The 15,322-nt window shown below is 29.5% G+C and overlaps 1 protein-coding gene across 1 annotated transcript in view; it reads right to left on the reverse strand.

Annotated features, from left to right (window-relative positions):
* The window catches only part of LOC106456915 (Down syndrome critical region protein 3-like), a 22,489-nt gene continuing 7,167 nt past the window's right edge, over positions 1 to 15,322 (reverse strand). The window contains exons 4-8 of the mRNA XM_022382696.1: positions 14,288 to 14,362; positions 11,122 to 11,202; positions 5,714 to 5,810; positions 4,716 to 4,841; positions 1 to 758 (exon numbers count right to left, since the gene is read on the reverse strand). Of these exons, the coding sequence (XP_022238404.1) occupies positions 676 to 758; positions 4,716 to 4,841; positions 5,714 to 5,810; positions 11,122 to 11,202; positions 14,288 to 14,362 (462 nt within the window). The 3' untranslated portion in view covers positions 1 to 675. The remainder of the gene's footprint in view (positions 759 to 4,715; positions 4,842 to 5,713; positions 5,811 to 11,121; positions 11,203 to 14,287; positions 14,363 to 15,322) is intronic.

A 15,322-nucleotide genomic window follows, 5' to 3' on the forward strand; every position in this document is an offset into this window, starting at 1 on the left:
TTCATGTATAATTTTTTCACAGATAAATAAGACAATATGTGTATAGTTACTGAAATAACTAATGTCAAACCCATTTACAACTAAAATAATGCAATGGAAGAAAACAGGCTTTATCAAATTTTGAAGAGAGCATACAAAGCTAAGAACAGAATTTTTATTAAAAAACTGATGTAATAAAAATATATTTCTATAAATTATAAGCAAGTTTTTTTTTTCATAATGTCAATCTCTCTTTTTTTTTAGAGAGTTAAAAAACATTAAAAATTATGTTATCTTCACAATTCATACTTAGAAATTTACAGAAATGAATCGTGATTTTAAATTAGCTTCATTTGCAGTATACTTGCACATTACCAATGTCCAAATGAAATTTAAACTCAGTATTATATTTTAGTAGCCATATCATATTGTGTATACAAAGAACAATAAGATGCAAGAAATTTAAAGATGAGTAGGCTCAATACATCATAAATTAATGTTTTTAGAAATCAAATTCTGAATGAATGTAGCTCATTTAAAACACTGTACATGTACTATATTATCAAATTTTAAAACACTGAAGATGGTGTCAAGTGTAAACAACTTCACACTTTCTTTTGTTATATTTTATTTCCAGCTATAAGACGAAAACATAATACATAATAATCTAATTCAACTCTAAGTTTATTGGAAAAATCAGAATCTTGTCAGCTTGATAGGAAAGTTTTCTGTGATTAGATGATCATCTTCAAACACAACAACTATGTTGACTTCAAATTCTAGGAATTAGAAATAAAATTAAACATTTCAATAATGCTCATCATTTAAAGAAATTCAAATAACTACATACAACAAGAATAACTGATAAATCATTACAATACACTGCACAGAATTTTATAGAACACTTGTGGTACCATGCATGGTAAACAAAAATATTCATAGACCAAATATGTGAGGTTACGAAATAAAAGACAAAAAATAAGCTTATGAATTATAATAAATGATATATTCATGATTAACTTACATAATTCTAGCTATGGTTAAAGGTTTCCAAGTTTTAAGATTTTGATGTGGTAATAATGCTGAAACACATTTAACAGTCAAAATAATAAGTCTCAGAATGACTCAATCAGTATCATATTTTACCTCTATTCTTTAAAAAAAAAAGATCAAGAAAATGCCAACAAATTTCACCAATATAAAAGTTTAAAAAAAAAGTATAAAATCAAAAATAATGTAATTGTGGTTACAAAACTTATTTTCTAATGTCTCATATTATATAAATTAATCACAATATTAAATGTACAGAAATCTCATTCATCAGGAGAGACCTTATGACCAGAATCAATATCGTGGAAATAATGCAAATTAAAAAAATATGAAACCTTCTATGTCCAAAATTAATGGTTGAACATTGGGAAGACTGATGTATACAATGAATGCTCTTGGAGCTAAAGACACATGAGTAAACTATATTCTTTTGGAAGAGAAATGTTTACATTCTTTTCTAGTCTGCTGGTATACAAAATAACTATAGTATATGTGGTTGATCAAAAGAAAAAAAGAATTGAGGTCACACCCAAAAAAAGTGCCGAGCACAGAAAATCAGTGAACAGTGAATAGTAAAATTCAGTTCTAAAAAAATTAGTCACCAGGGAAAAAACATCTAAGTTTGATCCAAGAAGATCTAAAAAAAAATAAATGGTATATAGCAAACTCAGTTACATGGAGATCAAATCTTAAATACTGGAAAAACAAAAGTCATGTGTGTGCTTATAGCATTCAATATATTTCGTATGGTTAGTTCAAATCCAAAATATAAAATGAGAAAGATAAATATGCATAGTTGTCTACAGAGAAATACAAAAGAATTCAATGAATATATACCAAACTGTAAACAATTTAACAGCCTGAGGAAAAAAACAAATATCAACAACAACTAATGAATCCTTTATGAACAAAGACACATCCAGTGACCTTGGTTGATAAAATAATACAGCTTCTGAAACTTCATCTGGAAATAGGAAATATAACTAGATCAAGATTGATGAGCTGATCACCAATTATATTTGATGTTAGTGATAAGAAAAGAGATGCCCTAAATCCATAAAATCATATGAAAGCATGCATACAACAAAATTTCTTAAAATTCTAAGATTCCTGATTCAATAGATCCCCTTTGATTGAAGAGAAAAGGCTAAAGAAAACAAGTGATGGAAGAAATGAGGCCCACTAAAGAAAAAACACTAAATGTCAGTATTTGCAGAGATAAGCAATTTACGCATTAAATTATTTAAAACAACAATTATGCTTTTAATTGTTTTTTTTTCTTGAAACATTTTTTCTTGATGTACGTGTCACTCATAAAGTGTGCCTAATTCAAAAATACATAATCTACAAAACTTCTTAATCAAAGACTGAAAAATTAATGCAACCTGAAAATTTCAGTTTCAAAATTATAAATGGATAAATAAATTCATAATTGGCATACAGTTAATAACTGGTTTAATACACATGAATAATCTTGTAGTTAGCAAGTTAAACGTGCTAATTTTTGGAACACTATACTTAACACTAAAACTTCTCCCTTTCTGATGGAGCTGAGCATACATTATACCTACCACAATTTCACAAAATATGAAATAAAGAAAAATCATTTGTCAATGTGTAGATAAGTTATTTAAAAAAATGTATTACATCATCAACAAGATAATCTGGTATTTTATTTTAACACTTTCTACTAGTGTCAAAAATGTGTCATTCTGAAGACCTAACCATTATATAAGGTTATATCTGGGTTTGGTTTGATGGTACAAACATGAATGTAATTACTGATTGTGCATTGCTTCAGATAACAAGAACTTAAGGAATATACTTTACACAGGATGATGCAGGTTTTTAAAAGTTTTGTCAAATTATTTACATATTCCACTGTTGAATTCAAATAAACAATCCTGCTTCCTAATTCTTGAAAACATTGGAATTTAGATAAATAGAGAACTGTAAAATATGGTTATTTTTTTAGATAGACTTCTAAACCTTTGCTTTAAAACACTTAATATAAATTGTTTCTAGTAATGTATACCAAACATGAAAAAATCAAACCTTTTTTGTTTTATGCAAAAGTCATCATAAATGTTTCTAAAATACTTCCAAAAGTTTGCAACATTATTCAAATATTGTGGCATTAAAATTTCAACTGTAGCTTTCTAAGTTTAACTAATAACTGTTGCGTTTACCATAAGTTTGTCACATCAAAATTCTTCCTTGCACACAAAATGAAGCCTGTTATTTTTTACTAAAAGCTTTCTGTAACTTTGTTATCATTGTCAAATGCTGACAATGTTGGGAACAACTTTAAATTGAGAGTATTTTATATTTCAGATCGCAATGGCTATATGTGCAGAACATGACTATATAGTACTTAGCTTGTTGGATAAATTTAATTAGTGTATGAACATTAAAATTCACAGTGTAATATATTAAATCGTATGCCAGTAGTGATTATGGCTTTAGCCACTGTACAGTAACAGAAATAGATAAAAATGTTGAATTTGCTTTCATTGTTATTTACTTCATTATTAATACTCTAATTAGAAATGATGATTTACCATTATCATGACCTAATGTAATACTATGGACTTCTTTTTTTTACAAACACAAGTGGATGTAGATATAACTTGCTTGGCATACAACTCTGTTAATTTTGATTATTTTGACTGAAATTGTTCTGGAAATTAAAATATAGCTGCCTTATATGAAAATAATTTAAATTCTAGCAACCAAAATCAGGATGTATCACCCAATAATATGTAATATGCCTTTAGGAGAAAAGAAACCCTAATTGATTCAGCTAAACTTGATAAAACTAGTCAGCTAGTCAACTGTGATTGCAATCATACCACTAAAATTATGAAAGTATGGAAAGATTAACTATTAACTGATAGTTATTAACTATTAACAGTGGGAATTAACTATGAAAAGTACAAAATAAACATTTATCTGCTCCCAAGTTCTCAAGTATGATAAGCAAAGTAAATAGTTATGTATTATTGTTTTAATTAAAACATAGACCAACAATTAACAAACACAACATGTAGCTACAAGATCTTATGATTAATATAGAAACTAGTTACTGTGATATATTTGAAAAAATCCTTACAATTACTACAGCAACCAGTTATCTTTATGCCAAGTATTAAATACATAAACCATTCTCATATTTACTATAGAAACAACCTTTATTTATATGCTGTCTTCATTATTACAACAGAAAACTAATTACTTGTGACATAACATAAACAAGCCACTGACACAGCTGGTACAAAAGCTTATTAAGTCTGGTAACACATGTATAAAGCATCCTCACAATTACCACAGAAATCATTTGTGTGACAGAACATTTGTAAACCAATCCACTGATCACTACAAGGACCAATTATGTAACACAATGCATTTGTAAGTCACTCTTATACATACAGTATGGGTAAGTTAGGCTATGTATAATATCTATATGTACTTCAAAAGATTCTTTATAATTACTGTAGGAAACAATTACGTGAGAGACCAGCTAGAGTAAAACACGTTATAACTACCACAAGGACCAGGTTGAATAATATTAGAAAAGGTAATTAAATCAAAATTACATTTAATAACAGTATCTCTGATGGATAAAATTAACCACTTTTGATATGTGTTATAAGGTCAGTGGATGTAGAGCAAACTCTTGGACTTACCTATTTTAAAATTACTGGTAATGAGGGTTGGGCAAGCAAACAGACGAGGAAAAATCATATATATTGGAATGACAATTCCTCGGCAGACATCACCTTCTCCAATTTGAATATTCTGTATTTCAGTTGCTGAAGAGAACAAAAATAAAGCTATTATATAACCTATCTCCAAATTTTAATTTTACATTTAAGGAACAAAGTGAAAAAAAAGTGTGATGTGTTCTGAACTACTCTACACATACATTCAAATGAGTGAGCGACTACTAACTCCTATTGGTTTTAATGTAAATTCATTATATAGTTAACTTTTCCTATAAAAGTAACTAAGGTGAAAAAATTAAAAACTTAATGAATTTGATATAAACATTAAATAAAAAAGTTGTCCATGATGTCTGCACATGAGCTTCTTGTGCATTATGTGATTTGATATTTTGTATACCATAGCTTGATGTATGCTCTCTCCAGATAATTCATTGTTACACTAGTTTAATACTTAGACACGGTTCAACTTTTGCTACACTTAGTATTAGAGTAAGAGAAAATAACAGTTAAGGTATAAAGTTTTACCAAAAAAAATTTTGACATTCATTTAAGAGGTTATAAAGATTGTGTATAGGAAATATGAAAACTGTGAGATGAAAAAACAGTATTTTTTATTCTTACCATAAAAGTCACCTTACTCTCAGACCAGTCAAAGATTGACTTTGTATATTCAGAGACAAATATTGTAAGATAAAAAAAAAGAAAAAGACTAGTTTCAAAAAATTTAAAATCAACATAAAGTTAACCCTATGAACACAGGGTTGGTCCTTTGAACTGATGCAGTGTTGGAGAATTAATGTTTAATTACTGTGCATCTTTACGAAACTTAGCACACTTTAAGTAAATGTGAAAGTCCACTATTGACAGAAAATCGGATTTTTTTAATAAATATTAACAAACCTGAGATACTGAAATATCTTTTATTACGGTTCAAGAAATTACCCTCAATAAATGCTTACCATCACGAGAATAACCTTCAGCACAACCACAAGTTTCTACACGCACCAGCTGAAGCTCGATAGAGCGAATGGCTGCATCACACTTTTCGACACAGATCTGAATAAAAAAAGTAATAATTACAATGCATATAGAGAAATTGTGTTATATTCGAGATGTAGGCTTAAAAATGTGATTTAAATTCACAGGTAACTTCATCTTTAATAACATGTCATGTCTTACAAAATTAAAATCCAAAATTCCTGGACAACACAATAAATATCTGGAACAATTGTAATATTTATAAAGATATGTGATTATAAAGAAAACTCAATGATTAATTGTTTTTATACAGTACACTATAAATATGGTTCACATATTGCTTCATAGTGAGTAGTTTATGTTTTGTTTTTCTGTGTCATATGTATGTTATTAGAGACTCTGTAACCTACAAAGTCATGGCCCTACAAACAATCTGGTACTTAGGTAGTTTTGAAAAATGTTTTTTAACAGTGCTTCCACAGGCCAGGTACCTGGGATTTGGGTTCTATGACAGACTTTAATATATAACATCATTCCGGATTGAGCTACAGTTCCACACAAAGTTTAGTGGCACTATCGCAAGTTTTTGACTACAATGATGCACAGTAGTAAATTTAGATTGGACGTCCACCTTAGAAGATGTACCTGTGGTGTCTTGTTGACTTATCTTCTCGGGCCTCTTGACTAAGATCAAGCGTAGCTTGTTGTGTTCTTGGCTATTTGTTCGCATTCTAGTTCTTTGTTTTCAGTGTAGATATGAAGGCCTTGACCTTGGCATAAGTGGGATAATTCTCATCACCTTGATCAATGATTTTATTCTTATTGATCTCCACAAGAGCCTGCCTCAGAAGTATCACTAGACATTTTATCTTCATCGTTCTACAATGGTTTAGTTTATTTTGAAGTTAAGCACAAAGCTACACAATGGGCTATCTGTGCTTTGCCCACCACGGGTATCGAAACTCAGTTTCTAGCGTTGTAATTCCGCAGACATATCAATGTGCCACTGGGGGGGATTCTCTCCATTGGAATGGCATAATCAATCCTTCTTTGTTTCTTTCTTCATGCCTTAATTTGCTCTGCAGCTGTTTCCCACCTGCTTTTCTTGACATTTGGATCTAAACCGTCGCATCCATACTGACACCAAGGGCATTTCCCACAAGTATTGCACATATACACTTTGCATTTACAAGCCATTTTCTTCTTTTCCTGTATTAACGTTGTTTTATCAATGCAAGATCAGTACATTTTCTCAGTGAATGTCGATAGTATGATGATATATGTTTAGTAACCAGCCGTGGATCTGGTTTTCACAAAAGGAGGAGTAATCACCTGCTTTTTGTCCAATCAGGTATTGGTAAAAATTTCAGCCAATAAAAAAAACGATCCAGAATGACTTGAAAAATTAGGTTCTGCAAAATCCTGGGTGCCTAGCACTGTTAAAATGTAAATCCTATTGGTAGTTCTAAGTTAAAACTATTATATTTCAGAATCTGCTTATCCTAGATAAACTAAATTTCACTAGAAACAAACTGAGAACCAGAAGTTTTATTAGCATAAGTTTGGGTACAGTCAGGGAGTTCCAAAACCATATTATACTGCACATCTAAATTACATTTCTCACAAACTACTGTAGTATTGCTTTTATTTATGTTCTTTCTTTTCTTTATTTATGTTCTTTCTTTTTCTTTCAGTAATAAGAGATAACTGGTTTGAATAGAATAACAAATGTGCAGGATATTTCAAAATCACTAAACACAGTCCAGAAGAAACGATCCTTGCAGCAACTCCAATTAGAAACATGCTTTATATATTGAACTCGAATGACAGTTTTTGAGATACCTTGTATCACGTCAAAACTTTCCTAAACAACCCTAATGATTCTCAATGTGCCTCTGGTGAAATTTAGTTCTCTTAAGACAAACAGTTTTCAAGATGTACAATATTATAATAACCCTATATTTTTTGTTTACTTATTTGAAAAAAAAAATAAAATAAGGAGGAACGTCCTTTCAATTTAAACTTATACAAATAAATAAAATGTTTTCAGCTGAATTCTATATACTTATATACAATTCACCCTTCCATATCAGTATACATCTTTAACCAGGTATATTCTAATTTTTCTACATTTCCAAGCAGTTTATGCATGTAGTTAATTAATTTCTTCACACCAGCTGAAGTCACATAAGAAAATAAGAAGCCTACCAATCAATAAGCTCAGTGCATAAATGTGACTGTGAATACAGACTTTCTTCATTTATACACTTGTGTTTGTTCTTTGTTTGCTGTCAGTGTTGAGTTTATTCACTGCATAAAAGTTTTGGAATCTGCATTTTTTAGATAATCTAGATTTTTATGTTAATTCCAGTGTACCTGAATACCATAATATTATACAGCAAAGACCTACATTTCCTCTAAATGTGGTAATACAAAGACAAACCTATACTTTATCATCAAATTCTTACTGTAAAGGAGAGATTCACTATGGGTGTTTTTTGAATGCGACTAGATCCAAATTTCAGACCTTATTAATGCTAAAATTCTCCAATTTTAGTATACTTAATGAGCTAACTTTAGTATAAAGGGTAGCATGTAAGCAATAACTTATAATTCTGCTATTAATGGACAAATTTTATTTGGGATTTGCTATTTTGTTAACTATGACAAGCCGTAACTCATACAGAACTGAAAACTTCTGTTGTTTTTATGCTATGAATAGAAGAGTAACTTATGGAGAGAAAACTAATATAAAAGGAAAACATGTTGGGACTTAGTCAAAAATTCTAATCAATCTTACGAAACAGTGATTAACAAAATTCATATGTACAAAAAACGTGGGAAATACTATAATTTACTCATCACCAGTTTTAATTATTAGATCTATCAAAATTTTAGAAAATTTTTTAATCAATCAAATCAGCTGACCTTCTTTATAATTTTAATGTGTCAAAGACCTATAGTTAACTGTATTCAAAGCAGTGTTGATAATCCTATCCATACATGCTTCTGATCCACAAATATGATTTTATCAACAAGTAGGTAAATGTGTAATAGTTGGAAATAACATCATATTTTACCCTTTCATAATTAATAAAGAATAAAAAGGTTCAGTGTAATATATTAAAACATGATTAAGCAACCTCACCACATTATTACATTCCATGTTGCCACATCCGATGTTGCTTTAGCTGACAGCTGTTCGTACTGACAATAGCCTTGCAGTGTAGTTTCCACTACAAAAGGCTGTCATGTCAAAAGCACAACACTGTTCCCTTTATGGTTTCCATAATCCATCTAGTGTAAAAAGATGATGATCTCTCCGCTTCAACAATCTGATTGCACATAAATCTATAAGTGCTGCATCTGGAAACTTGACAAATATGTCTACATATGAAATAGCATGAATACTCATTTCATTCCCCAGCTCCTTAAAGAATATGAAGGTTAAACAGATATGTTGTGGAAACAACTTGTGTCACTTTTCCAGATGGAGATCATTCTTGATTATGTTGCATATTATTGCTTGGTTCTCTTTCTGAATAGTCCTGATATCCCAGGTTTATCCATATATCTTTGTTTTCCAATTCTATTAACTACAAGCATTATCCCCATCTTGGAAATTTTAAGTCCCTGAACTAATCACATCTTTATGATCTGTATCTATGAATGTTTTGCACTACAAAGGACTGTTACAAACCCTTTTCAAAAACAGTTCAATTTTTGGTGGCATCAAACTACCTGCAAAACACCAACTGATGTGAAAACATAATTCTGATACATTTCTTCTACTGCAACTTTATATCATGACTTGCTGATTTCAATATTTAAAATCATTTTGCAATAGAATACTCAACCTTCTGTATGACTTTATTCAAGTATATTCAGGTAAATTTTTGTTCAGATGTTTTGCATATATTTACGAGATCCTTGTAAGCCTGAGATAGAAAGGTTGTGTACTTGCTCTAAATCTTCTACTTCAGACAAAGGTTACATAATACAAAGATCATTCCCTAAGACTTACTTAGCCTTATTTCTGTGTCAAGCCCTCCTGTAGTGAGGCCACATTAATTTCAAGAGGTGTTACAGAGATTTGTACAAGTGAAAGTGAGTTAGGGGATCATCTTCCTTGAAAGTGTGATAATTTATGATTACACAAGAATATGTGAAATGGAAATTAATGATCTCTGATGTAAGTAACCTAACAATTACAGAAAAACACACTGGGTTATTAGCCTGACTTGAAAGAGTGGTTCTTCATGATTTTTTTTTTCCATCTTCATCTGGTGCAGATGTGAAAATACTGCTCTAAGTTCTAACAACCAGCTGAAATTCTACAATGGATTAGAAAAAGCTAGTAAAGCTAAAACTTTCACTTCATTAACAATTATATTATTTTGTTCACTTATATTTACTTGTTTTTCTTTTTGCTATTTGTGTTTCAAATCATTCTCCGCATAACATTTCTGGAACTTGCACTGTGCTGATACTTTTAACTATCTGTAAGATATCAATGTACTTGAATACTACACATGCACAAGTTGATAAAAATAATAAATGCATGTGTAACTGATGAAAATTGTTAAAACCACTTACAAAGAGTATTTTGGCTGTCTTTTTTGTACAATCTATAAATAAGTTTCTTAGAATGCAGTCTTGGTATTTCCAATATATCTGTAGCTATGATATTTTCAACTGTGCTTACAAGAAATACTTATCTATGTATGATCTCTGTAAAACACAAAATTTACTTTCTTAAGATTTAACTATATTAAGATATAGTTTGAGGAAAATAGAATATTCTACCTAATTTACTTTCATGAAACCCTGCTTACATTCACTAATCTTACAGCAAACCAAAAAACACACATTACATTATGCCCATGCAGCACACACATTATAGTACAGTATAGGTAATGGATACATTTCCCAGAATCCCTCACTTGTAGAACCCCCCCCCCCCAAAAAAAATAAAATAAAAGTTCACCTAATTTCACGATATAGCAAATTCTACTATTTGATGGTATGGCAAAGGAGTAAGTCCTTAATTCTTAATACAACAAAAGGAACATCTAGAATCTCTCACATTGAGGGATTATATAAAATGCATACATTTCTTAACAATACTGTGCTACAAAAGAAAACCTACGTACACTTACAATTCTTTTTAAAATCTATTAACATACATTAGGCAGCATATTTTCATTTACAACAGATACATAAAAAGTTTGAAAATTATTCTGAAATCTTACATAAAAACGAAATATACTTAACGAAAATACAGAGCAAAATAACATCTCAATAATTTGTCTTAAGTGTTTTAAAGAAGTCACAGATGACTTCACTGATTTTGTCACCTTTTCCTGAAGTTTTAAACAAATGATATTACCTCTCCAGTGAAAGGTTTTGTAATGCAGCAGATGGTGGAGTCTAGTTTGCCCTTCAACAAGAAACTGGGTATTTTACTCCTCTGATATAAAACAGAAAAAAGATATATAAAATTCTGTGAAACATTTAAACATGATAAACATAGCAGCTATGTACGTGTACAATGTACCACCATTATTTTAGGAATACTGATTACTCATATCTTTACTATTTAAAACAAAATTAAACGAAATAAACAAGGTGAACTTCCTGAAATTGAAATGCTTTCATAACACTTATACAATCTTACTGCATACCGTATTTGATGTTAAAATCTGCTTGCGTCCTATACACCGAAGGTATGAATAATATATATGTATATATATACGATATACACAAGCCATGTGTAAATATATTTAAATAGACATGCATAGTTTAGTTCAATTGAATGCGTTATTTATAACAATAGTAGTTTTTTTTCTTTTAAAAACATAACTATTTATAATGCTCCCTAAATAATAAAAAAATAAAGTACAGTAAAAGCAATGAAGGTTTTGAACCAAACTAAATAACAGTAAACCTTTTTTTGATTTTCGGTATTTTCTTATTTTGATGTTTTGAGCTCTTTTGTATTTAGAACAATATGTACTAATTTTTAAAGTATCAAATTGAATTTTTGTTCAATGAAAATCCTTCAAATGCGACTGTAGCTTTTTTTTCCCCAAAACTTTGTCTTCAAAATAAGGGTGTGTCTTATATTCCGAAAAATACGGTAGTTCTCCATAAAATCAGTAAATTATAAAAACACAATTGATTTGCTGGCTTAATGAGTAAAGAAAGTGTTTCAAATATCAAATTTTACGAAATTAAAAAAACAGTAGTTAGATAAGTCATCACTTTTGAAAAGTACAGTATGAACAAAAAAAAGCTAAAATCTTAAGATTGATTTAACCATCTCTCATCCTTCAAGCATGTTGTGGTACAATGTGCATATAAAAAAAATATTTAACCCTAAATTTTAACTTTTTTACATAAAATTGAAACTTTGCACTTTTATTGGTACAAATACTATGTTTCCACAATTACATGGAAAGCAACTGACCAGGATTTGTAATTTACTAAACTGTTTTAAGATAAAAATGTTAGGGCTACCATGCCCGCATATTTTTAATTACTGTACGATGAAAACAAGTGACTAGAAAAAAATATGACAGTATTTTGTGAAAACATTACAATGTAAATTTATCAGAGTAAGTACAGCTGTGATAAGTTATGCTTATGCACCATTTTTCCTTCCATGAGGAGTACGCAGTAATTTTTTATATCAAAACCTTTAATTAAAAACTAACAGGATTTCACGAAATTTTGTAAATAAACGAATAAAAATATCTTTCTTTTTACAGCTTATCTGTTGAAAAAAGACAGAGAAAGAAACCAAGGCAGAATCTCAATATAATGCCTTTGCAAGCATGAGAAATATAAAAGGTTTTTACTAAAGAAAGAAGTAAGGAAACAAAAATTTCAGGCTTCATTCCATCTCAAACAATTAACAGTTCAATAAAGATTAATAAGAAGACTGACAATTGTCAGTATTATACATGTACATTATAACCCTGTGTTCTTTGTTAGTGGCTTTTTGACATTTAGGTTATTTGATAATTATGTAGTAAAGCACACTTGCAAACTACATGAATCTTATTTCAAATCTATGGGTCAGTGCTTCCATTTTTTAAATCTTCAATAAGCACTTAATCATCAATACAGCCAAAAGGAATAACTGGTATAACTAGCTATATTCATGAAAAGACTTTGGATAAAACTGAGGGAAGTGTGCCACTGGCTGATTTATGTTCTTTGCTGAACTAATGCCATTTTAGAATTCTAGCATCCTTGAAAAGTTTGCTTTTTTTTTGTAAATTAATGTAGATAACTAATATACCTTAAATAATAAGAAATCTTTGCTCAATCTTGTATATTCTACAAAAATCATTCTTTAAATGAGAATAAGAAACATATTTTCTGAAAATTTTGAAATTACAGTTATATAAACATTCTTTTGAAAAACATTAAAAACTAGTTCTAATTAAATTAATGTGACAGATATGTTAATTAGCAATTAGGCTAATTACTGATAAACAATTAATTCACAATGATCATTTATTAATTGATCAGTGTCAACCTTAGGTAACTTGGTGCCCTGTGACAGGAGAATATTTATGCCTTCACCTAACTCAAGAAAATTTGATAATTATTTACCCATTTTGTGTAATTTATTGATTTTTAGACACTAAGGAAGTAGAAATGCAAATGGTGCAATTTTATGTTTTTATGTTCCATTTGTATTACTTAAGTGCCAAAATGTCTTTTAAATACTTAAACAGAGATAATTCATAAATGCTAAACATTATTTGAATTGCTTCAATAGTCAAATTACACATTTTCCTTTAGAACTATCCATTTATTTGGATAAACGAATAAAACCCTATAACCCGAGCACTTTCAAAAGGTGGACCTTTTTTCTGAAGAAGAAAGGTCGACTTTTCAAAAGCACTGGACTATACAGTTTTTATTAATTTCTATGAAGACTTCTTGAACCTACGTATTTTTCTAACATTTAATTGGAAAATTAGCCATCAAGATAAATGTTCTTTTTTTTACTTCAATGGCCAATAATTAGTATGCATTGTATTATAACTCTACTAATGTTGCTTAAATAGCATTATATTTTATTGAATAATACTTATGTTTGAGTATTTTTTTATAGTAAAAATAAAAAACAAACATCTCAACTTCCTTTTTATCTTTATCCTTGTGCTGATTGTCATCTAGTTATCAGTTCAGTTATTTAATTTGCATTGTGGCCAATTACATGCAGTGTATGGTGATTACCAATCAGTTGCTGATTAATAAGGCACACCTCAAAGTAAATAATTCTAAAAGACAACGTTTTTTTAATGGATCACACGTACTTAGAAAATGTTTACACATTTACTTAAAGCACTAGAATATGAAGAATCTACAAACATAGTACTGAATCCTGATATTCAGGTTACTTAATGGTCATATATTTATCAATAAACATTGACATGTTACATCAAAAAAATGGAAAAAAATTAACCTTCCGTGAATTGCCTCATTATATAAGCGACCTAAAAAGTTTGATAACAAAACAAATTTGTATTACTTACATCTTTTACATTTTGGAGGGATTCTGGAGTGATACTGAAGTCCACTGCTTTAATGACCGCCTTTTCATTTTCATCCTAAAAGTTTTTTAAGTGTTAAGAAAGATTTAAAGTAGTTTTTCCTAGTTTGGCTTAATTATAATATTTATAGTAAATTGTGATACCAAAAGCTAAAAGCTTACTTAAGCATTTTTCAGTTCAGTTTTGAAAATAATAAAAATGTAGTTAATTTCATTTTAGATGTTTTTTACTTAGGATACAGTAATAGTTGAAAGAAATGTTAAAAACTCATTCTGTACATTTCAATAATTTCAAAGTTTTCTTGAATTATGTAAGCATCATTAGAGACTTGATCTACAGAAATAATTGTTTATGTGCTCATCCTTACATGTCACAGGTGTAACGAATTTGTTGTTATATATTTATTTTAATATGAAAGTTGTTTAGATTAAGTTTATATTTAGAAACATACATAGTTTATACTTTTAGATAGGTATTGTGAAACTCTCGCCTATTCTCCAAAGTTGTAGAAGATTCTCGAGAGTATGAATCAACAATAAATCTATATACGTAAATGCTTTAACCAGTATTGTTGCATAAGACTGAATTTTCTAAAAAACCTTCCCACGGCTATAAATATAACCAACGAGACATGCCAAGGATAGTGTCTATTAGTAGTTCACTATAATCAGTGTGCTATAAACTTCAAAAGCTATACCTGTGATTTTTATAACACTTATCAATTGGAAAACTTAAAATATTTGACCAAGAATATTTATAAAATTCAATCGTTACAAATTGTTTAACTTCAGTGGATTCTCATCGGACATTAGTATTTTTACGAAAACATTACCTAACTTCAATGGTGGAAAACAGCGTGTGTCGCCAAGGAGACAAAGCTAGCTAGCTTCCCAGCGAATTGTACTTACATCAACTTGTAATTAACTCGCTCATCGTAAACCCTCGATAAAATATCGAGAGTTCCAAACTATAAAGAAGGTTTTATATTGTTTGTAAGTTTGTGAAACTTTTGTTTAT

The sequence above is a fragment of the Limulus polyphemus genome, unplaced genomic scaffold (genome assembly GCF_000517525.1).
Source record: "Limulus polyphemus unplaced genomic scaffold, Limulus_polyphemus-2.1.2 Scaffold271, whole genome shotgun sequence".
Taxonomy (NCBI): domain Eukaryota; kingdom Metazoa; phylum Arthropoda; class Merostomata; order Xiphosura; family Limulidae; genus Limulus; species Limulus polyphemus.